General features: G+C 46.9%; 6 protein-coding genes across 7 annotated transcripts; 3 read left to right on the top strand and 3 right to left on the bottom strand.

Annotated features, from left to right (window-relative positions):
• Window positions 1-54: 54 nt before the first annotated feature.
• On the bottom strand, window positions 55-5,852 carry ONS95_004222 (uncharacterized protein). The gene is made up of 2 exons (XM_058497572.1): window positions 5,053-5,852; window positions 55-4,992 (listed from the first exon to the last, which is right to left on the bottom strand). Exon 2 carries the CDS (start codon window positions 2,846-2,848, stop codon window positions 419-421), a length of 2,430 nt encoding a protein of 809 aa, XP_058352296.1. The 5' UTR covers window positions 2,849-4,992; window positions 5,053-5,852; the 3' UTR covers window positions 55-418.
• ONS95_004221 (uncharacterized protein) lies at window positions 3,293-4,837 on the top strand (the record flags this gene model as incomplete). The annotated part of the gene is made up of 2 exons (XM_058497571.1): window positions 3,293-4,274; window positions 4,329-4,837. The coding sequence occupies 2 exons, from the start codon at window positions 3,293-3,295 to the stop codon at window positions 4,835-4,837; spliced, it is 1,491 nt and encodes a 496-aa protein (XP_058352297.1).
• Window positions 5,853-8,176: 2,324 nt separating the features above from the next.
• On the top strand, window positions 8,177-9,063 carry ONS95_004220 (uncharacterized protein; the record flags this gene model as incomplete). Its single annotated transcript, XM_058497570.1, has 2 exons — window positions 8,177-8,400; window positions 8,450-9,063. The coding sequence occupies 2 exons, from the start codon at window positions 8,177-8,179 to the stop codon at window positions 8,934-8,936; spliced, it is 711 nt and encodes a 236-aa protein (XP_058352295.1). The 3' UTR covers window positions 8,937-9,063.
• Window positions 9,064-11,483: 2,420 nt separating this feature from the next.
• Window positions 11,484-13,987, bottom strand: ONS95_004219 (uncharacterized protein). 2 transcript variants are annotated; one of them, XM_058497568.1, is made up of 9 exons: window positions 13,790-13,987; window positions 13,682-13,699; window positions 13,520-13,615; window positions 13,168-13,426; window positions 12,900-13,069; window positions 12,694-12,840; window positions 11,974-12,627; window positions 11,802-11,904; window positions 11,484-11,743 (listed from the first exon to the last, which is right to left on the bottom strand). In XM_058497568.1, the coding sequence occupies exons 1-8, from the start codon at window positions 13,844-13,846 to the stop codon at window positions 11,839-11,841; spliced, it is 1,467 nt and encodes a 488-aa protein (XP_058352293.1). In that variant the 5' UTR covers window positions 13,847-13,987; the 3' UTR covers window positions 11,484-11,743; window positions 11,802-11,838. The 2 variants fall into 2 exon arrangements, with proteins under 2 accessions (XP_058352293.1, XP_058352294.1); XM_058497569.1 differs by having other exon boundaries at window positions 13,168-13,699.
• A 995-nt stretch (window positions 13,988-14,982) lies between these two features.
• ONS95_004218 (uncharacterized protein) lies at window positions 14,983-18,036 on the bottom strand (the record flags this gene model as incomplete). The annotated part of the gene is made up of 2 exons (XM_058497567.1): window positions 14,983-17,557; window positions 17,606-18,036. 2 exons carry the CDS (start codon window positions 18,034-18,036, stop codon window positions 14,983-14,985), a joined length of 3,006 nt encoding a protein of 1,001 aa, XP_058352292.1.
• Window positions 18,037-19,540: 1,504 nt separating this feature from the next.
• ONS95_004217 (uncharacterized protein) lies at window positions 19,541-21,280 on the top strand (the record flags this gene model as incomplete). Its single annotated transcript, XM_058497566.1, has 3 exons — window positions 19,541-19,605; window positions 19,676-20,665; window positions 20,764-21,280. The coding sequence occupies 3 exons, from the start codon at window positions 19,541-19,543 to the stop codon at window positions 21,278-21,280; spliced, it is 1,572 nt and encodes a 523-aa protein (XP_058352291.1).
• Between the last annotated feature and the right edge of the window lie 1,916 nt (window positions 21,281-23,196).

The following is a 23,196-nucleotide window of genomic DNA, read 5'->3' as shown; positions in this document are numbered from 1 at the left end:
CCAATTCCAGGCAGTTCTAAGAATTTCTAAGAAACACCAGAAGATTTACTAACAGCGATGAGAAAGACTTTGCAATACTACCTTAGGATAAGTCATTTGCTCTTAGTCAATGAGACGTGATAGGAGCGATGAACACAAAGAAAAAGAAGAAAGAAAGACAGGACAAAGAGAGGAGGAAGAAAGAAATAAAAGAAAAAGTGGAAATATAAAAGAAAGACAAAAAATCAAAGTTCAGCAAGTGGGGGAAGACCGTTTAGCTGCAGGGAAAATAGGCATAAAGAGGAGGGGAAGTAATAATTAGAGAAGAAGACTCAGCGCTAGAGGCATGAACAACACACTACTATATTTACATTCGAGTCCGTAGCAACTCATCAACGCTCCAATGCCCCAACCCTCCAACCTTGAAACCTTTCTCCTATTAGTTATCTCGCTCCTTGTGCCGTCCACTCCCACTCGTACATGCAGAATAAACATGGTGAATTCCACCAAACCACATGAACGCGCAAATCAGCGTCGGGTCTGGAATGTACATTCGGAACCAACAGATCAGACATGGATGGATAGGTCTCCGATTGCTGGAAATGAAAAGACTGACTTTGGAATCTCCGAGTCTGGTATCGTTACATCCGACTGCAAAGACGTCTCTACTGATTCTCGAGTTCGTGATCAGGCGAGGTGCTGGTGGCGGTTGTTGACACCATCGCGTAAAGCAACGAGGCTCACACTTAGTGACAGTGTCATACCAGGCTTGGATGTTTGTGTTATCCCTGTCTTGGCCGAAGTAACATCGTAAGGAGAGGCTGTTCAGCGTTACTGCATGAACAAATGTCATGAGCTCTCGACACAAGTCTCGTCGACAAGTCTCTTCGGCTGAAGATAAGGGACCGAGTTGAATGATGTGAATCGAAATTTCCTGCAACAGGCCTTCTAAGGGTACCAACCAAAGAAGTGCTTCAGTGGAACCACCTTCAATAGCAGCTAAAAGAAGCATCAACCGAATCTCGAAGCTCTGGTGATCTTCAGCCAAAAGTTTGGACTTTTGAGCTAACATCTGTAGGAGCCGTCGGCAGTGGAACCAACTATCGTGTCCCGTCTCTCGTGACCAACCAATCGGAGCCGTTGTGACTGTCACCCTTTTTGAAATGTTGAGTGGACGACTTGTACATGCCATCATGGTTCGACAGATCGAATCGTAATGCTCCTCCTCCTCTGGCGTTCTCAGTGTTGTGATCTTATTCAAGTATGCACATGTGGTGTCCATATATTGGTCTAGTTGAGCTCCAGTTGCTTTCTCTGGGTTCGGGGTCCATGGCTCAAATCCGAATCTGGAAGGAGAGGAACCGAGAAGGGCGCCGGTAGTGGGTGGGCGCCAGTCAGTAAAGATCATGGGTTGTGGAACGTATTTCAGAACCCGATCCAGGAGAAGCACTCGATAACGAGCCCGTTTCCAAGCTCCATCTCGCCCAATCTCATCCTCTTCCTCTCCTTTCTCATCTTGCCCGTCCTCATCCCATCCATGTCCGCCATCTCCAATTATTTCATCCACATCGATTCCGCCCCCGAACTCATCCGTCTCGCTGGATGGAACAGCCTCTTCATGTTCTTCAGCATCTTCCGCTGGTCCCGGTTTCTCTGCGACATTTGAAGCCGCGGGACCTTGCTCAACCAGACGGAAGTCCTCCTGAGTCAGTGGAGCCAATGGGTCCATGACCATCCAAGTCTTCTGCCACTTTTTCAATGATTGGGTCGCTTCGTTGCTGAAACGATGAAGTAGTAACGATGGTTGCGGCTCCGAGTAATGTGAATGAAGATTACGGCATCTAAGGCTTGCTGGGAGTTGTGCGAGGAGGCGATCGAGAGATTTTGATAAGCCCATGTCTCTCTGGAGCTCGAAGACTTCCTGACGCACTGCCTGTACTGTCTTAGTGAGGCAAAGCGGGGGTGTTGTTGTCGGCCATTTCTCGCCTGCCTCGCGCACATATTCTTCTCCATACTCTGTTGTTGTTCCAGCGATTGCCACTTTCAAGTACCCCATCAACTTGTCTTTCACTCTTGTCAGGATTTTCGGAGTTTGCGCTGTCACGAAGTTGAGGATTTTCGCTTCTGTGTTGACTTTGGAGAATTGATAACTACCTGGCAGATGGATCCCAAGGACCCATGTTGGATCGAATTCTCGCTCGTTGGACCAGTGGTGACCAGGCTGTTTCCATTCCTTGATACAGATCACTTGGATTGTTTCGTCATAGCAAGCTGCATCTGTCAAGCGGTCTATCCAGTCGAAGGTTGGATCAGGAAGGTGGAGAGGGACCGAAGCATACTCCCCAACGATGGCTTCTTTCAATGCAGCAAGCTCAGCTGGGAGAAGCAAGTTCACAGCAGCAGAAGGCTGCTCAAGTATCCTTGTTGACCGGACGCTCCGCATTGTCCGCCAGCTGGTGATTCGAGATTCGGATTCCTCGTTCCAACGAGAAATTGCCTTTTCGATCGTGACTTTTTTCGTACGAATGTTACACTCCAACACTAACTTGCTCAGTATGTCCTTCGTTGAGAGTCCAATGTCCACCCATGCGCATATTTCTTTCTTCCAGGGATCCAGGTCTTTTTTAAAACCCGTGAGGCCATTCTCCTTCTTCGCCTCGACGTGACCCCAATTCTCCAGTCGGCGGCCTATCGTCTGGGGCGATACTGTGAAGTCATACTTCTCTTTCAAATGTTTCGCGATGAAGTAGCCAGTTTTTGCCTTTTGCGCAAGCTCGAGGATCTCCTCCTTGAATGGTTCGATATTTCGAGGAACGAAGCTTAGAGGACTCCCTTTAGTCCGAACTTTTCCTTCGTCGGGTGTCGACATCGTCGCTGAGTGGGGGATTTTTTCGGTGATCAAATCGCAGCTGGTTCGCGCAACCTGTGTCTTGGAGTGAAAAACTGTGGAAACGTCCTGCTTCTATAGCCACTTCAAAAAATCTGGTCTGAACGAAAGACAAAGAGCTACCAGACTGCTGTGAGTGTTGGAGAAGCGTCAAGAGAGAAATCGAGAGTGTTCCATAAGGCGTTATCGGTATACGTATCAATGATCGTTTTCTCTTGAACTAAGGCTAACCCCTTTGAAACGCGAATTGATGGCTGTGTTTGTTAACTGCTACGAACCGATTTGACGCTAACACTGAACAGGCATGAGATAGAACCTTCTATCTTTGATCGAACGATCGCACTCGTAGCATAACTCCAATCGTAACTCCAGATTTTCTTCCAAAAAGTTGCTCCAAACTCTTTCTTCACTTCTCGAAATCCAAGCATGTCAAGACGTAGCATCACCGATGACTCCGACTCAAGCCCACCAACGCTAAGAAGACGAAAGAGAAGAAGGTCCACGTCAAAACCAGCCGGAGAGGATATCTCGGAATGGTGGTCAATCGATAATGCGGCACACCACTTGCCTGATACGTCGGAGTGGATTGCCGCCCGGTCTGACTGCTTTGCCTACCACGAGCTTCGGCGACTACTCCAAGATGTCGAACTAAGATGCCGTCAGTCCCGTCGTGAGATAGCAAGGTCGTACCATTCAGGACTGCAAGCTGCGGATCAGAATGTGCTAAAGAAACTGTATCTTCTCCAGGAAGCAGAGCTTGAGTGTAGGATAATGCTGGCAACCACGCCTTTGGAGACTGATACCACCCTGCGGTTGCAAAGCTTTATGCAACTTAGCAAGGTATGGAACGGAACTGCCTGTGCAAATCAGTTGCAGACGCAACTCACGACCAGCTTGGGGCAAGAGGAATTACCCAAGAACGCATTCCTGGTCGAACGTGAGAAAGCACTTTGCTCACACATGGATCGAATATTCGCCAGTATCAACCAAGAAGAGTTCCAAAAGACATTCCAGGAGTTCAAAAACATCAAATCAAGACACCCACATGTTGTCCACACTTCTATGTATCAAACATTCATGTTCGAGAGGACGAACAATGACCTCAAGAGTGCAAACGCAGGCCAAGCTCGAATTCGTGTCCGCCAGTCTCGAAACCAGGCGACCCGCCTTCGGACTCTCTTCTTACCTACAAGAGTGCTTCTCCACGATAACCTCTTCCATGCCTCTGCATTGCTGCAAATACTGAAAGAGAGAACATCTACCAGAGCAAAACATCCTCAAGTTGAGCTTGACCAAGTATGGAATCAGCTGCTTGCCATCATAGCTATTGCCAATGGTTCTGTGGCTGAACCGGCGTTCTTCTTATCTACCATGGAATTTCTTGTATCTTTGCTAAAGGCAGGCTTCGGTGAGCTTTCTTGATTCGTTCCGAGAGTCGTGTGGAGATGCTGACTCGACCTAGGTTTTCAAGATATCGACACACCGCACATCGAGAAGAAAAGGCTCGATCCTGGGTTGACACAATTCCATGTCTCGGACAACAATCGCGACCCTTCAGAGTATATGGTTGGCCTGGGGGAAGTCTTCGCAGAGTTCGTACTATTCGTGCATGGTAGCATGGTTGCTGCATTTTTCAATTCTTGGAACGTTCGCCCCGGGACAATCTCGATGTCGCCAACATCTATGCAAGCTATGCTCGATGTGAAGGGCACCTGCAAAGTATGTTTGGAGACTGTAGTTCGGCAGAAGGGGGTCTACAGTGAAGGAGTATCAATTGGAATGAGGGACAAGAGGCGGGGGGATCTTGGCACACGGACCTTGGTCTCTGAGAACCGGGACTGTGCTTACGAGTGTTTTGCTTCCTACAGTATTCCCAGAACTCTAGCTTCATTCTTTTTCTTTTTCGCGGAGATATATCATTCTGAATGCCGTCGCTTTAGGGAAAAAGAAACGCTGCTGGCACTTTCTTGAGGATGATGCTACCGAAAGTGGAGGGTTGAAATTTCTGGGCGTTTGCTCTGCATGTTCAGAACAATGGAACTAGGCTCAGGGTGGACGGAGTGGAGCGGCCAGAGCATTCAGGAGTTTGCGAGCCTTGAGCATAAATTGTATACTATGCTATCGTACTTGTAACAGCCGTTTTGATGTCAGGTCAGCTATCAATTATCGCCCTCGGGCTTACTCACCCCTTTGTGCTTTCGCTTTCAAATCCCAGTGCCTGACTCCCATTCCATCGACAGTTGCAATGGAAGAACTTTGATGATGAAAAGGGCCCAGAAGATGAAAGCTCTGACGCCTTGAACAAATGCATGTGCGACCTCGTCCTCAGCTTTCGTAACAACTTCTGTAGCTTTGGGGAACTCAGAGGAAATGGTCGCCAAAGAAGGATCTCATGGTGAAGTGGAAATGAAACAATCTGACGAGGCTCCTTGATTTAAGTACTTTGTCGTGAAATTATGTGGTTAGTTGGATCGTCGTGTGCCTAGGCCAGAGCAGAAATGTCAACAAGTATGCATTGACTTTTTTGTAACAGACAGAGAGAAGAGGAGAGACAGGACGAGTCTAATATCGGCAACGGAGTGGATGGAGGAAGAGAAATGCGTAAATTTGCGTAAGGGAATGCTACAAGACACACCTTCAGCTCCGGACAGTGCTATGATTTCCGAAAAAGAAAAAAAAAAAATGTCAAGCAGAAAAGAAAGAATGTAGCCGAAAATGATGAGGTAGATTTTTTGCACTGGTATATAAATACTGAGTGAGACGCAGTAGATAGATAGGATTTGGGTCTTTCCCCCAAAGAGGGCCAAAAAAATAGTTGTATCACGTGGGGCCTATTCCGCTGTGAAGCGTTAGTTAACGTTGGAGGCTGTGGAGCGACGCGATGTGAACTTACGGATCGAACCGGAGACCTCTTACAATTTGGACCATCATCAAGTGATGATGGTTTACCCAAAGCAAGAATTCTACCACTGAACTAACAGGCCTCATGATTGAGTTGACGAAAATTGCGTATCCTAATTTATGAACGATTATGAAATTCTCAGCGTGTGGCATCGCGTACAAGCGAGCCAATTAAATCAACCATCTTTATCATGGTGGGGCAGTTGCAGGAGGGTTCCACGGGCATTTGAAGCCTTGAAGGAATGGTGTTGATAGGTAGGCTCGCTAGCAGAGTGGGGCTAAAATAGCCAGACCTGGCAGTGGATTTCCTATAGGTAGAATGTAGGTAGGTAGATGGACTGGCACTCTTGTAGGTAGTACTCGTAATCGGGAAAGAGCTGTTGGGGAGCCAGATGGCGGACATTGTAATGGAGGGTGCACTAGGAAATGTTGGTATGATTGGTTTCTTCCATTGAGATCTCTGGTTAGTAGGATTTAATGTACTCGTCCTTTCCAACGACATTCAGCCACTGCCCACTACTATCGAACTTTTTCTACTCCCTTCGTTCTTCATTTGCATTCAGCTAAAGTGCGAAACATGATATACGGGTCGTGAATGTTGTATGCTAGAGATCATAGATGAAAACCCGACTTCGAGATAGAAATGCCGGATGGAAGCAAAGTTCAGTGGATGTTCTCTGAAAAATGAGTAGAGAGATAAGCGGGTAGGCCTGTGAGCGGCTGTTTAAGGTATGGGTATCTCTTACACACTGGCTGCATCGGAGTAGCGGACGATAAAAAATGATTACTGATGATTGGAGTTATGACTATTTCGCTACCTGCAGACAGGCTCAAAGGCTCACTTGGTTGAGTTACGAAGGATCAACTGCCTTAGTAGTGTCCCGCTGGAATGCAACTCTTTGTTCAGCTTCCCTTTGAAAACATCCCCCACCGCTCAACGCCGCCACGGAAACTCTCTCTTTCCTCCGCTTTATTCTTCGTGCTAACTCCTCTTCCGTCAACTCAAAGTCTGATTTCCTGCGCCCCTCTCACTTCTCCCTCGTGTCTTCCGATCCTGCGGCGACTGAGAGCCTTTCCACTCTGCGAAGCCGACAGCTGGTTATGCTGGATTTTGCGCCGTCGGTTATGCGGAAGCTTGTCTGGTAAAGTAGTTTGAATCCTTCACAGCGCAGATGAAGTCATATATGCCTTTCTACAACTCTTTATCGTTCTTGCAAATTGCCGAAATGTCCTGATCACGATATTTAATGACCTTGGAGCACTTGCCAGTGCCAAAGCTGCCCTCCAAGCGAATCTGTCGAACATTAGGGATGTCGGACAGATTCCTGCCAACCCAAACCATGCTTTGTTCTTAGAAATGATTCTCTGTTGACTTGTTTCACCATTTTCGGTGTCTAGCGCCATTGAGTATACAATCGCTGCTACTCTGACGAGGCATTTGACCCCCGATTTAAAGTATTTGTTGTCGTTGGCTTGAAGCACTCGCTGCTGACCGGCTTGGAACAGAATCACCTGAATGCCCGCGTTGGCCTTACGAGCGTTGCGTGTAGTATGTCTGGCGTCCCTTGCTCCGAAATGGATATTAGAAGTTTGATTGTGGCGATCTGGACTGGATTGCAGATTGGCCGGGTAAAGCTCACGTACCTTTCTTGTTCCTTAATGTCCAATTTTCGCACGAAGCTGAGCGTGGAGACCGAGCGTTCCAGTGAATTTGTTGATCGCCAATCTGTTTACCTGCCCCACTTAGCTGTATGAGGTCGATTCCGCACAGTTAGGCCAAGAAAATACAAAGTTCTTTTGATATTTGGACCTTGCAACCAAGCATCGCCATAAAGATCAATCCCTCACCTCAACTCAACTTTCAAGATCAGCCAACTCCTCCTCCTCCTCCACACAGAACAACACACCAAACCATCCTCAATCATAGACTTCCTTGAAATCTTACTCATGATCTGGCTGGTTATTCCGGTCATCTTGATTCTCTATCTGGTCAGCAGACCATTTAGAACGAAGACGAGACCCAAATGCGCCAGAGCAGGGTATGAGGGGCATGAGGACGACTTTGGTCCGCCCAAAGCGCCGCCCACTGTTCTACAAGCTTGCCGCAGACCTGGAGAGAACCGACGAGTACTGTACAAAGCAATTATATTCCTTTCCCTGGCAGACCAAGACCAACATGAAGCCGAAAAACTATCCAAGATCTCTCCTTCACAAATGCGTAAGTGCCTTATCCTCTCTTGCCTGTTGATGCGATAGAGTCATCTTCTAATACACTGCAGGATGCCGCCGCACCGATTCCTCCGTATGTGGAGATGTCAGCCTGGTTCGACCGGGAATCAGTTGCACAAGACCATTTTCCTTTCAATCAGCCGATACAATGGCTCCATAGCCAAATCAGCATGACACCAAATGGAACTCCCAAGGTCTCAATTGCATCTCTGTATTTGGCCACAGCTACGGTATTTGTCAAAGGCCAGCTGTTCAAAGCAGAACTACGACTACACCCTTCACTTGTCTGTGAAGCAAGTAGGTGGTGACACTCTTGCGCATCACGAGGGTCGTCGTCAGTTGCAGAACCACGTCAAAAGACTTGTGGATACTTGGCTAAAGCAAGTGATCCTTCCATTTGTACTGTAAGTATGGTGTACCCATGTTTCGAAAACATCAACTAACTGAACACAGTGACATGTTCTTGCAGTTCCGAAAGGAAACTGAATTCCTGAACGCAATAAGCTCTCACAACACCCAGCAGCTCGCTCTGTGGTTCCGCCAAAAGCTATTGGAAGATTCGGTTACGAGACTTTACCATTGCCTGCAAAAGCCCTGGGGAAAAGCCATATGTCTTGACACTATCTTCCATCCAGAAGCGGGGGACAACGAAACCGAAAAGGCTTTTCTCAAAAGCTGCCGCATCTGGTGTGTTACCTTGGTCGCAACAGCTTGTGCAACAGTGTACTGCTACGCTGTACAGATGGAGGCCAATCAAAAAATCCCTTTCCAAGATTGGGAAGTCATCAAAGAGACTATAAAGGCCATATCGACACAAGGTGTTGCTAGAGGTCTCAAGCTTGACTACAAGAAGCTGCCAGCTGCGGAAGCCTTCGGCAAAAAGACAAGAGTTGTTGCGCGTCGCGACCATGATCCTGACATGGACAACGTTGATGGATAACGTTTATAGGGACAATGTGTTCTGGGATGATTTTACAATAAGAGGCAAGCCTCTTCGCGAGCCTTGGTTAGGAGAGGAAGCTTAGTAGGCGGTGGTGACAAGTGATGGGATGAAGGCCTGATCTGGGAAAATAATTGAAAACCTCTTAATGGGTTTCTTTTTCTTTGGCTATTCCGATGGACTGTACACGAAGGTCTGGTCTGAGAAGATCAATGAGGACCTCTTTTTATTTCCTTTATTTCTGCTGTTCCGGTGGACCGTACACCAGAAAAGTACCATTGCCGGAGGCATAAGATGTAAGTAGACCTGAGAAGGTCGATCTCTGTTCTTTACAACTCTATTATGACAGTGAGCGAGAATCTTAAAGATAATTTCATGCCAAGAGAAGTCATACCTTAGATCATTACACTGACTGTTGAGAGATTCAGCAAGTCTTGATGGTTTTCAAGACACGTCAAAGTGGACTCTCGAGGTTGGTAACTCAAGCAACAGATCTGAGAAGTGTGGCGAGGAACGTGGGATCTTTATTGGCCCAATTTTTGTAAACATCCTAGAGTTGTAGTCTTTAACTGTGATCTTTAGGCCAAAAAGCATCGTGGACATCGAAGAGTTCGCGGTATTGTTCTTGTGTCGATGACACTACAAATTTCCATCCTCGCTTAATCGTCCATACAAAACAAAATTGACTTGCTCCCGCAACACGCTCTTACTCCTGCGAAAATAACAAATACTCAAAAACACGTCGGTCGAATATTCCAACCGCATAACCTCAAAATTCTTCGCGATTAATGCTCGCTGAGCCACCCCACACACTACAATAGAGGCCGTCAATGCCAGATTCGAGAATCTCTACGTGTTCCAATCTACCAACGCTGCCAAGACCGATTCCCGCCCGCTCTGGACGTCGACGAAGGAAAATGGCTTGCACAGATGAGTGCGAGCGAGCGCTGAAAGCGCCAATTTTGTCGCGAATTTCTCTCAGGAGAGGCTACAGTAGACGTTGGCTACCCTCGTTGGACAGAGGAGGTCGATGAAGCATGGGAGGCTTCGATGAAGATGTAATATGGGGACATGCATGGCTTCAACGACACCTGGAACCCTATCCAGAAATTACCCAGGCTGCGAAAAGGTGGTTCGGTGGAAGGTGCGTCTCGAGCCAAATGTTGAGAGCCGAGATCGTCTGGCCTTCAATCATCCCGACCCCTGCCATACCAAGGACTGTCAGACCTGCGCGGACGTACAAGCTCGCAAGATTCTAATCTGGAGATGGGAACAGGATGGAGATGGGCAAGAAGCCCGTGAGACAGATGGAAGAGCCGTGGAACCCGCACCGAGAATGGGCTGAAAATCGCACTCTCTGTCAAGTACCAGAAACTGGGCTTCAAGGCCATGAAAAAGCAGGGATGGGTGTCAGAGGGAAGGTCTGGGAAATATAAAACAGGCTAGACTCTACCCAGTCGAGGCCAGCCATCATCGAGGTATAGCTGGACTGGGGTGGGAGCAGAAAGGCGTAGACTCCAGCTTCGAGCCTGAACGATATTTCCAGCGGAGCGAGGATAATGGTCTTTTGATTATCTTTATTCGGGATTCGAGTCTGCCTCCATACCCTGCAAGCTCTTCTGACAACTCCCTCGACCTTCTAAGCTCCCTCTATTCGATCACGGATAGATTCTACTGACTCCAAAACTTTGTCGACAAGTGGGGTTTCCATCATCTCACCTTAACATCATTGAGAAGAAACCGGCGGCAACCAAGAAGTATCTGCACAAATAACTCCTCATACTCCAAGCACCACCCCAGACAAGAAGTGTCTTACCCCTCGAATTCCGCGCAGGTTCAGTCGGCAAGTCCAGATTGAGAATGTCCGGGTTGAAAGTCCTGACGAAGCAGTGGCTAAAGCGAGAGGAGGAACTGCATTCTCGAAAGGCATACCTTCCGGAGCTTCGCTCGTAGCATCAATATTCAATACCGTGTACTCCTAAAACCCTTTCACTTCATTTATACCAGCATCAAAACCATTCGTCATGCCGAGAACTCGATCACCGACTTTGAGGGGTGCGGATTTAATGGTCAAAGGGATGGATTTGGCTTCTGTGAGCCACGCGGCAAGTTGGTTGGCATGTTTGTGTTGTGTGCTTCTTGAGAAGTTGCAAATGTTTTGGACAGGTCTGTTGACAAGTGCCTCTTTGGATGCGAAGAGTCGAAGTGAAGAAGGGAAGTGGGTTGTGATGAGGTTTCGAGGAACAAGTCTCTTTGAAATGAAAACATAGATTTGAATGGGCCGATGAGCGATACTTCCGATAGAATACCTGTTCTCTATACACACCTTCTAACCTGGAGATATCGATTGCGTCCAAAGATACATCCGTCCTTCTGATGTTCTGTGGCGAGTGCGCGCAAGACGAACCGAAAATGGACAAGTAGAAATGGTGGGAGTGGCCTCAACTTTGAACCCGACATATTATTATGATTTCGCGTGTCTTGTACTCGAGCAATGACAATGGAGTTAGCACCAGGTGGAGCTATGAGTGTGATGAGTCCCCGTTTGTGATATCAATGTCAGGGTGTATTCTTGCATGATATCCAATTTCCAACATGATTGGTGTACGTAAGATTGTACAGTGTGAAGGCTGGTATAGTACGGATCGAGGACAGCGACAAAAGGTCGATTACGAGAGTCTCGCGTTAGCCCGACCTATGTCTACGGTCCCGAGCTTCTGTCAAGTAAATAGTACAGATTCTGCCATACTCGCCGCTGCAGGATGATCCCCAAAAACTCCCATTCTCCCAATAGATGAAACAGAATTCTATGCTTCATGTCAATATTGCTAAAGATAAAGGCACCCTTTGGATATGTAACCTTACATTTCTTCGATTTACATGGTTTTCATCCTCACTTGATTCACCCAAGGAATCCAGCCCAAATGATCATACAACCGCTCTCCAAATATTTTCTATTCATTTCGGACTTTTGAGAGAGGTCAGTATCTGTAGATCGACAGAATCGCCAGTTGAATCGAACAGGGGAATCACTGACATTTGACATCAAACCAGCCTGTCCGATACCCATTTCCTCACCAATCCACCGAAGGCATTCCCTTGCATAGTCTTTCGTCCTATCAGGCAGAAAGTCTATTTTCGAAAAAGCATACAGCGGATGCATCAGAAGCAAGCCTCCGAGTGTCCGCCCAGGATCAATGGGCAGTTTCCGTTCTGTCCCTTCGAGAAACACAGGCAGATTATCTGCAAGGTGATAAGGAACAGAGGCAAAGATATCCTCCACGATATTATTGGCAATATCGATGTATTGAATCGAGTTCTCATTGCCATCAGGTGTGGTAAGTGCAATAGCAAGGGAAAGCAGTCTTGCTGTGCGAAAGATGTTCCAAATGGCAGCCACGTAGAGATCGAAATATGTGTCCAGTCTCCCAGGCCAGTAACCTGCCGTAATATGTTGTGAAGCTGCGTAGATTACCTTGCCAATTTCTGTTGGTCGAAAGTCTGAGGCCCGGTCTGCTTCCCATTTCGCAAAAGCTCGATCAAGTTCCGCACATTCGGCTCCAAAAATACTGGTGTCCTGGTAATCGGTCGACCATTTCGTCTTTTCCCACAAAACAGTCAAGCTGCGGAGGAGTTCATCCAGTGATGGGCTGGTCTCATTCAAGGATGGAATTGAGAATATCCCGGGGTCCTACGTGTGTTGTGAGGAGACATCCTTCGTTGAGATACAAGACGTCATAGCGAGAACTTCACTTACCTGTGAGGCCCCTGATGTCGCCAAGCTTTTTCTAGCCAGAAGTGGCTCTAAAAGGTTTAGAGGAGAGTTATCAATTTTCATCAGTGTTGCTAAACCGCTGGCGTGAACTTCATGAACACCAAAGTCCTTTTCATTTGCCATAACTATCTGAACTCAGGTCAGCCTTCCATCGCATCAGTAGTTCAGCAAAAACGATGATAAGCTACCTGATAAAGACCTAATAACATAGCCAGCAGCCTTGTCTCTGCGAACCTTTCGGTACTTGGATTTTCCAACTTCTTGGCTAGAGATCCGAGCAGATGATGATATGATGTTTCAGCTCGATGAACAATCTGTGGCCTTCGTTCGGGCTTGCCATGACTAGCACATGCAACAGCTTGAATTTATAAGTATTTGGCAGGATTTGAGGCAGTAGGGACAACTTCGAAGTTCTGCACGTAGAGGGAGCTTTTATGACAAAGTGCATTTACTAACCTTGACAGACTTTCGCAAGATCCGACTTTGGTCCCAAGCGATTAACCATCGTCTCTAAGCCGGCTAGATACCCGCGAGAAAGGTTGATGTTAGTGGGAATAATGCAAAAATCATGGTAGAATGCTCTCAAGGCGAGCGCATTACTCTCGTCCATTGTCACCTCCGTCGGTATGGTATCTTCTGGGATTATATCGGTTCCTGGGATTGGTAGACGTTTTGGAAGCGTACACTTTCGTGCCGTGGATACCGAAGGAGATCCCTGCATCTTTCATCAGTAAGTGTGTACTCAAGTAACCCAAGCCTCTCCAGGCGGATAGGACTCCATCGCTTCAACCGTTGACATCCCACTAACTTGAACTGTGCTTGGCACTCCATAAGGCTGGCGACCAATTACTTCATCCTCATAGCCGCCACATTGACGCTTAGCATTCAAGCATCTCATGCATGCCTTTGTGAGCTGTTAGTCCTGACAAAGCCAGCCTCCAATCGAGTCACTGGCACGAAATGGACATACCGGACGCGTCTCGTCGCACTATTGCCATAGTATTAGTCAGTCCCAACATCTTTTGTCAACTGGATGGATGATTTTGAAGAGTAAGACGGAGCATGAAGTGGCTCGGACCTTTTTCCGCCTCTTCCTACATGAATTGCAACCCCGCGACGGGCCTTGGTAGACCATTTGATAAATGCTGTTATTTACAATTGGCTATTTCTGACTGTGGCGTGCTTGTGATAGAGAAGTCTGTTTCTCTTTTGCAATTGGCACCTCAAAAATATCACTATTCAAGGAGACAAAAAGTCCTGTCATCGTTCCTCTCGCTGATGAAGTGATGTTACTTATGCCTCTTGTCCAAGATTGGCTAGCGTTGCGCTCTCAAAGCGGTGACGACTGGCACCACCTCCGTTTAGTTTAGCCCGTTCCGTTCAGCAACTAGTTAGACCCGTAACTTCAGTTCTCCTACCGGAAATACTTGTAAAAATGATTCTTCACACAATTTGATACACTGCCAGCTAACTTCGCGTCACAGCCATTGGCTTCTCTAAATCAATCCGGAAAGTCAATGTATGGTACGAAGACGGGAAAATCCACGCCACCTGCTGCGTTTGCAATATTTTGTGTTAAGCGAGAACAACAATTCATTTCCATGACCTCCAAGTCCACTGAGTAGGGACACATCAAGCTAGCAGCCACTGCTTATGGTCGATTCTGTTGTAGACTTCAAGGATTCGTGACTCATGCGCCCATTCATTTTGCAATAACAGCGTGCCTAGGTACATATTTTGGGAAATCTCGGTTCTCTAGCATCGATGCACTCTTCAAAACCCGTCGAAACCTCAACCACAAGACCTTTATAGCCCATGTATATCCCGCAGAACCGTCAATGGAAGAAGAACTTAGAATAGTGTGTTGTCATCACAGAATTTCAAGTTGTCAAAAACCTGCCCCTGATCACATCTGTAGCAAGAGCTGGCTGAAGCTTGTCGCCAAGTTTGACACTCTTCAGCTCTTGCCGCGAAATCACAACAACAGTACGTCCTCCTCCCAGTTGCCAAGTGCAACGAATATCATTACAGATATGAAAGCTCAACGTCCTCGATGAGCTCAACTAGTTTAGCTTTGCTTGAAATGGCTATGGTTGGCTTGTCCGAATTTGAACTTACCAATCCAGTAGCCCACAGATTTTACCATCCTAGAAGTTTCCTAGAATGTTTCTGAGAACCTCTGATATCTACCAAGGCTCAACTCTCCATAAGTAAGCCATTCTTTCAGTGTAGCTGACCAGCCCTAGAAGTGCCTGCTGCCACCTCGATGATCTAGTCGATCCATCCTCCGGGCAAGGGTTTCGTGTCTTGTAGAGCCAGATTCCAATCTATGAGTCTGAGAAGATCCACGCAGTTGCTTGGGTTCCGCCACTCGATGACCTCGCGAAGGGACATAATTGGCTTAAGACTGTTGTGGACATCTTTGAAGGCATAGTCGCTCCAAGACTCTTTCAAAGTAAGTGTATTTCTTACTGTAACTATCAAGCGATCTGCGGTTGGATTTGGATCTTTGGAGACATCTATTGTGATTATAGCGGTGTCGACCTGTATCAATAAGAAAGCTTCTAAGACTATCACCCAAAGGTCTTGACTGACGCGGCACGCCTCAATAAGACAAAAGCATAGTCGGGTAACGAAGACCTGCCAAGGGGTTTCCCAACCAAGGGGTCCATTATCGCTTTGCAGTGCAAGTAGCTCCCTAGTGATGATTCCATCATTCACAAGTGACTGGACAAATTTGCTGGATGCCTCACAATCGATATCTATATTAATGAATAGATGATTGCAAAGCTCAGCCCGATTTTGGTCCAGAGTTAAGAACGGTTCCCGGTGCTTTCGTAGCCATGCCACATAGTTTGAAACTCCCATGGTAAACGAATATGCTAGTACAGATGCGAATGTCGTGACTCTTTTGTTGATTCCATCGATTGACAGCCATAAATTCACATAATTACGTTGTTGACACTCTCCTCCCACGATTTCAAAATCATGTTGTTGACACTCTCCTCCCGCGATTTCACAATTATGTTGTTGACACTCTCCTCCAGCGATGTCACCGTGATATTGCAGTCTCATCAGAAGATCATCGAAGATAGCCAATTGCTCGATATGCTTGTCAAGACTTGGATGCTGAAGCCACTTCAAATAGGGTTTGATGATAAAGCTTGTTATCATGTTCAATGCAAATAAGTCAACTTTGATCGACTTCGCGTGTGCAGTGATGCACTGCAAAAGAAGCGAGTAGACATCAAGGTTGGCGATGTATGTCTCAGTCTCCTTGGGGCAGTCTGTTTTCAAGAACTCGTAGATTGATCGATGCGTGAGCTGTACTGATCCTTGGAAGGAAAATAAACTACTCTCATTTATCGTCATACCATAGTTTTGGACCAAACTGATATCTCCCCAACGCTGCCAAGGCGGTTTGTATTTGTCGTCAACCTCTAGGATGCCTTTCAGGAGTCGATTGAGATGTAGTGCAGTGTGCTTTTGCCGGCTAATGATCTCAGACTTCTGCAGAGGCAGGATTGGCAGAGCCTCTGCAAACTTGTCATCTTCAAGGTAGTCTTTCACAAAATAGTAGTCTAAAAGAGACAAATTGGGATCCTTGCGGTCGTGGGTGGTGGCCATGACAGCCGCTAAGACTGTCCACGCTTCCTTCTGGTCGCTTTGGTCAATTGAAGTGAGTAACTCCAAGAATAGTCTCTCTAATTCTTCTGGGATGTGTCGGAGGGTTCTGTGAGTGGCTTTCAGTGACCCACTAATTTCCAGATCATCTCCAAGCCTGCGTAGGACCAACTTGGTCCATAGAAATACTCCTTCTGCTTTGGTGGCAACTGCCTCAACAAATCTTGCACAGTCTTCGGGGTCATTTGCGCGGAAGTTGTCGTATTGACTTAGTGTATTATCGACAAACATCTTCATGTCACTTTTGGTGAAAAGATGAAGTCTTAGCCGTTGATCTAAGGGCAAGTTGTTCACGAAAGAGTTCTCTTCCCTACTCGATACGCAGATCTTAATGTTCGCGGGATTGCCAGAAGTCCAAGAAAGTAACCGCTTAACTAAATTCGTATGATGATTGTCAGGGTCTTCGAACTCGTCCAAGCCATCGATGAAGAAACAGAAGCATTGGTCCTTCATGATAGCCACATCACTAACAAGTGTCTCAAATGCTTCCAAAACCTTGCGAAGAGATATTTCAATGTCAGTGGATGTGTGAGAATCCCAAAATAATTCTCCGCGTGGGTTCCAATATTGAGGAAATACCGTTGGCATCATGTCAGGCACTGCCCTGAGGATTGCATGTACCAACGACCGAATGAGGCCTTCGAGGCTCTTCTGAAGACGCGTGCCGGGCTTCCAGAAAAAGACGCTGGCAGTGATTAATGCTCGACCATTGGCCCATTCTTGAAGGTACTTTCGGGTATTTTCGTGTTCAACAATGAACTTCATAAGTGTCGACTTTCCAGCACCCGGTTTGCCAGCAATATGATAAACCCCTGTGCCTTTGATAAGCCACTCCTTGAAACAGATCTTCAGGTCGGGATGCGACTCTGGTATTTTCAGATCTTGAAGAATCCAGTTGAACGTGCCGGTAGTACTTGACGAGACCTCCTCATAGCGGCGCCCCATGCCTTGGAAAGCCAGGCTTTTCAAGATTCGTTCCTGATTCATGCGCTTCAAAACTGGATCCGAAGGACTGAAAACTTCTCGCAGAAATACCAGTGATTCAACAGCTAGCTTCTGGTCAAGCTCAATCTTTACCAGTGCCTGACGAAGCAAAGCAAGCTCCAGCTTTTGTGACGAGTTTGCGGCTAGGAGCTCCTCTAACTTCTGCCCCGCTTCAGATCTGTGCTATAGTCAGAAAGGCTCTCAAGCATGAAGATCTTCACAATACCTGAAAATGGCTACCAGATGTAGTCCAAGCTGATTCGAACATGACTCGAGCTCTCTCCTCAAGTCATCCATTTCACTCTTCTTCCAAACAGTCATCATGCCAGATTTCAAGCTCTCCCGGAGAGAATGGCCCTTCCTTGTTCGTATCTTCTTCAAGATTAGTAGTAGCTTATTCCCCAGAAATCGGCAGCGATTAATAAGCTCGGCGAAGGCTACATCCTGGCCAGCGGGATGACCTGAGCCATGCTGAGTTTGGAGGCTACAAAGTAGATCCTGGAGCGTGAGGGTGACTTTCTCGGTTCCTTCATTAGTCCTTGTATGGCCGGAGACGGAGCTGTAGAGATCGCAGGCTGTATATATAACTTTGCCAGCAAACTCGGAGAATTGGAGGATGGCAGCTGCCGAGCCGACGATTGAGAATGGGTCTGCCATCTTAGTACGGCCGGTAAATTCGAGGTCAAATATCGCTACTTTCGCAAAAGAATGAGCCCAGACAATGGCCAGGTAAGGGAGAAAGTAGTTGGATGTGATCAATTACTGCCCTGATGAATTTTCAAGGATCCAAATTTAATCCAAATTCTGAGGTACAAAGATGCCTTGAGGTTAAGCGCCCATCTTGCCAATATTCCAACACAGCTGAGGCTTCGCTACCATACAGTAACACGAGCTTCATATAATGTGCAGATGACGATAAGCTGGTACTTGAAACCTTGTAAGGGTATTGGCTCTGAGCGGCTCATCCAGTCTGATTCTTCTGTATGTGCATATGCATCATGCCGTTCCAGCAAATGAATATCATCTAAGCGATAAGAAAAGTGTGGGAGACTCCAGGGGTCGAACTTATCAGAGTAACACACGACGGCTATGCCAGTATTATCGTGCCCTAGATCTACCTGCACTAGAAAACTATAAGCCTATTACATAGCAGTAAACGTTCTAAAAGAAAACCAAAAGGACAGAGTAAGTGGGGTAGCAATATATGATTGTACCTCGTCATTACCCGCGTCTCCAATGTAAACAAAGAAGAACTTGCTTTCAGTTTCCAGAAGGCTGTCGAAAAATATTAACATAGCGACGCTATTCTTTCGTTTGTGTGACCCCTTTTCTTTGGCAATTGCAAGACCAGTAAAATAATTTTCGCAGCCCTGACATGGAATTCTAAGCCTCTAAGTTCAGTGGCTTCAGTTAAGTGCGGGGTAAAAGTTCCCCTGCTCCAGCGCCCACAATAGGCGTGTACGCCCTGTATTTTCACAAAGCTTTGTACCCGAAACACAGCGGATCTGTCCGCTATCAACTTTGTCACCACATTCACCCACGGGATACGCTGAAGATTTGTATAGCTAGTTTACCCATAGAACGAAGAACGAGCCTCCACACTCACTGTAAGTCCAGGTGTTTCAGTTCAATATGGGTTGAGTTATCCACTATTGACAAGTGACAAGCGTTTTAGCTTAGCGAGTCTCTTCCCTTAAACTCAACGGCATCACTTTAGCACTGTTCGTCAATGCCTCAACTGAGATTCACAAATATTATATATAATGAGACGATACACCTCACCCAAAATATTGTCCAGGAATGTCAATGATTTGACCTATAGGAGAATGCCTTTTCAAAGGATACAGCATCATACACAGACACAAATAATACTCCTTGTCGAAGATCCTGAAACCGACTTACCAGACTACCGCTGGAGACAACATTGATTTACTTATGGTCATGATGTCCAGTTCTCAAAACCCAAACTCTTTTTTCCCTATCACGTGCTCTATTCTCGTTACATTGAGGCTAATTTGAGAGATGATGTGAGACGCCACACAGGTGCATAGCCCCCCTTGGCCTGACATCCCCAGAAGATATAGATTGCCTTTCAACCGCAAGCGAGCACACCAGATGACAAAGATAACATTACAAATGTCAAGATTTGCCTGTGTGGGATATGGAGAACCGTGGGAGGACAAGAAAATCAGCTCCAAAGTCCAGGAAAGGATGTACCACCTGCAAGTAAGCGACTGTGGACCCCTGCCTCCCTCTCAACTGGTATAACGTTCTACTTACCACGAATGACGTCTAGAATCCGTCGAGTCAAGTGTGACGAAGAGAGACCTTTTTGCCAGAGGTGCAAGACCTTCGGCGTGTCCTGTGATGGGTACCCGGATCGAAACATCATAGCACGACCGAAGAAAGCTGCACCAAGAGCACTACTCCCACGAGCGGTGAAGGTCTCGTACTTTGCCAACGAAGAAGAGCATAGGTATTTCGATATATTTTGTAGTAGCACCAGTCTTGAGATACTGCCTGGCTTGGATACTGGATCTACACGCCGGACACTGCTCCAGCTGTGCCATGCCACCTCTTCCATCAGGCACGCTATTATCGCCATTGGTGCTTTGGACAAAACAAATTCATCCACCCCGCAGCTCTCAAGATGGTCTCCCGATGATATGGAATGGAGGACGCAGGCGAATCGGCACCATGATGCCGCCTTGAAGCAGTATTCAGAGGCGGTCAGTCACATGAAAAAAGAGGCTTCCAGTGCTCAAAACAGCCTCAGAACAACATTATTAGGTTGCTTGCTGATTGTATGTTTCGAGGCATGGAATGGAAATCTTAAATTAGCTGTTGGACAAGTTCAAGCTGCAATTGCGCTCATCTTGGAATGGAAAGCCCAACACGGCAGCTTGAACAATGCACGTCTATCACCAGAACCGAGCGTCATTGAAGCAGACTTGATTCAAATATTCTGCCGACTAGCTATACAGACCGTCTTCTTCGGGTTTGAACTTTCGGCTCCGAGTCGAGCGCTGCTTGCTGCGGAGGGCAGGAGTTTAGTTCAAGCGATGCCAAGTGTCTTTACCAGCCTTCGGGAGGCCGCGACCTTTCACCAGAGTCTCATCCGGCGAGGTACTTATACTTTTTCGTCGTACTTACGAACCCATCGATCGTTTATGACCCAGACCGTACCCCCTGAACTGTTAGTGGCGCAGGCAGAATTTCAAGCCGACAGTCTCAAGTGGTTCCAAGCTTTTGACCCTCTATTGAAATCACCTTTGACAGGGCACAGGTAAGCCGCGCTTTTCCCCCCTATCTGCCATTTGTAGATCCAAATTTGTGGCCTCCTTGTACCTGTATTGTGGCGAAGTCACTAACGCCGAGTGACAGTCTCCGATTTGCACGCCTGATGAAATTGCAGCTCCTGGTTTCGTACGCATATGCATCCACTGCCCTCTCAAACGACGAGGCTGTTCACGAGAAATATCGGGATAGCTTCCATGAGGCAGTACAACTGACAGAGGAAGTTCTCACAGATAGATCCTGGACCAAAGACAGCAAGCCAGCAAACTACTGTTTTGATTCAAGGGTTGTCATGCCACTCTGGATGGCTGGCCTGAACAGTCGTGACGACACGATACGTCGCAAGGCGGTTAAGTTGCTTCTTGAGTTTCCGCGGCGTGAAGGTATTTGGGATAGCATTTGCGCAGGGAAGATGGTGCAATGGGTGGCGAAATTAGAGGAGGAGTTTCGCGGTCCAGAAGGGCGTATTCCTGAATGGGCGAGGATACGAGACTTTTCTTGGATAAATGACTTTGAGAAACGAACTGCAGTCTTGTCGTGTAGACAGATGACTTGCAGTGTTTCATCGACGATTGAGGAGGAAACGGGCTATATATTCTGGTAATGGGCAGCAGTTGATCTACAACCCACACTTGCGTCCTGCAAGACCTTTTGAAGTTCATCCTGCAGCAATTCCTCGACGATGTTTTCACGCCCGCAGATCTCAAAACTTTACTTTCCCAAGAGCAAAAGCATCTGCATTTCAGAAAGCTCAAAATTGCACTTCCAAAGAACATCATCCCGCGTTGGAACGCACGATCAGACTGGAATATGGGAACTATGGCTTCCAACGAGGAACCAAATTCGAAGACAATCCCACACTTCAATACCTGGACAGCATTACTCGAGTAGACGCTATTGCCCTGGAAAGGTTCTTCACTAGTTCACGAAAACCTATCAACTGGAAAGAAGTCTAACAGCAATCGATCGACGACAAGAAATGCTTTGAGTGAAGGATCAGATGCCTCGCCAGAGCAGCAGCGATCATATGCTCAATGGACTTGGACACTGAAAATTGTAAAATAAGTCAACAGAGAACTTTCTTTTGGAGAAAAGCATAGATTAAACATCCGATATTCCTGATACTAAGATAAAATGGCTTCGACTCTTCTTTACATAATTGAATACGATTGCAATATACTGATACACATGAGCTTGCCGTGAAGAGGTCTTTCTATACACGGTATTCTAAGAAAAGCTATTCGTCTTTTGCGATACTTGCAGACTCTGTATCTTCTCTAGTCCTGAACTAGAGACCCCAGCCGATCGGAGTTTGTGGTTCGGTTCGGAGTTTTAGGTCGAGATCGGATATCGATCCCCAGGAAACCCAAAATCTCAGCCTAGTTCGTAAAAAACAACGCTTACATAACACTTCCCTCCTTTCTTCCCCAACCACACCCTCCAATTGTGTCTCTTCCCACACACACTTCGTACCGGTTTAGGAGATATCTCGTCTTATCCCCATTCTCCCTGCCTGTCTGTGCTACCTACCTACTGGATAAAGGGCAACAGGACGGAAGGCCGCTCCCGCACCAAGTAGTCCCGGAGAAGACGGAACGTAGGCCAAGCCACACACGTTACTCTGCACACTTTAAAGTGCGGGCATGGTTGATTCGTCAGCACCACGATCTGTCAGCAATACATACGACGTGCGAGATTTTTCAGTGGTGATTATTGGATCGGGAGTCGTCGGTTCGTACTCTTTTGGGCGGAGGTGAAATGGACAAGTAGGCTTTTGAGTTGAGTTGAGTTGCGTTGCGCTGTTTGCCGGAGTCGGAAGATGAGGTAGGCTGAGTCTATTTTCATTCTATTATATATTTCGCACTATCTCCTGTGGTGAGAATCGAATTCGTTGGGAAGTCAATCGGCTTGTTTGTCTAGGAAGCACCTGAGCGGTCACCTGCTACTCGCAACGAACATATCTATCTTTTTAATTTTCTATCTGTACCACATCCAAGCTATTTCACATCCGGCCTATTTCACAGATAATCTGTATCATAATCGGATCATATCACATTGATCCGCACCACATCCAACAGTCAAGAAACCACATCTCACTATCCAATCTCACTCCCTTCTCCCTCTCTAAACCATCCAACCAACCAACTACAAACACACTCACCACACTCACACACACACCCCACCACCACCAGCCTTCCCAAAGAAAAATGTCCTCCTCCTCCTCCACAAGCCTAAACTACTACCTCGTCTACTGCCCCTTCATCATGCTCTACTCAGCCTACAAATCAATCCACAAGAAATCACTCCACGACTCGGATCTAGGCGTCGATGCCCCGTACTCGCCTACTTTCTGCGCGAGTAGTGCTTGTAAGCATGCTAGGAAGGGGAGGATGGGGAGGGAGGGGCGGAAGTTGAGAGGTTGAGGAGAGAGTGGATTGATGAAAGAATTGATGGGAATGGGAAGAGAAATGGGAAAGGTATGAGGGGTGAGGGAATGGGGATGAAGCGAGGAGTACGAGT

The sequence above is a fragment of the Cadophora gregata genome (genome assembly GCF_030347475.1).
Source record: "Cadophora gregata isolate MNR1 chromosome Unknown scaffold_14, whole genome shotgun sequence".
NCBI lineage: Eukaryota > Fungi > Ascomycota > Leotiomycetes > Helotiales > Ploettnerulaceae > Cadophora > Cadophora gregata.
Note: the sequence above shows the minus strand (reverse complement) of the source record. Positions and strands in the feature narration are given on the sequence as shown.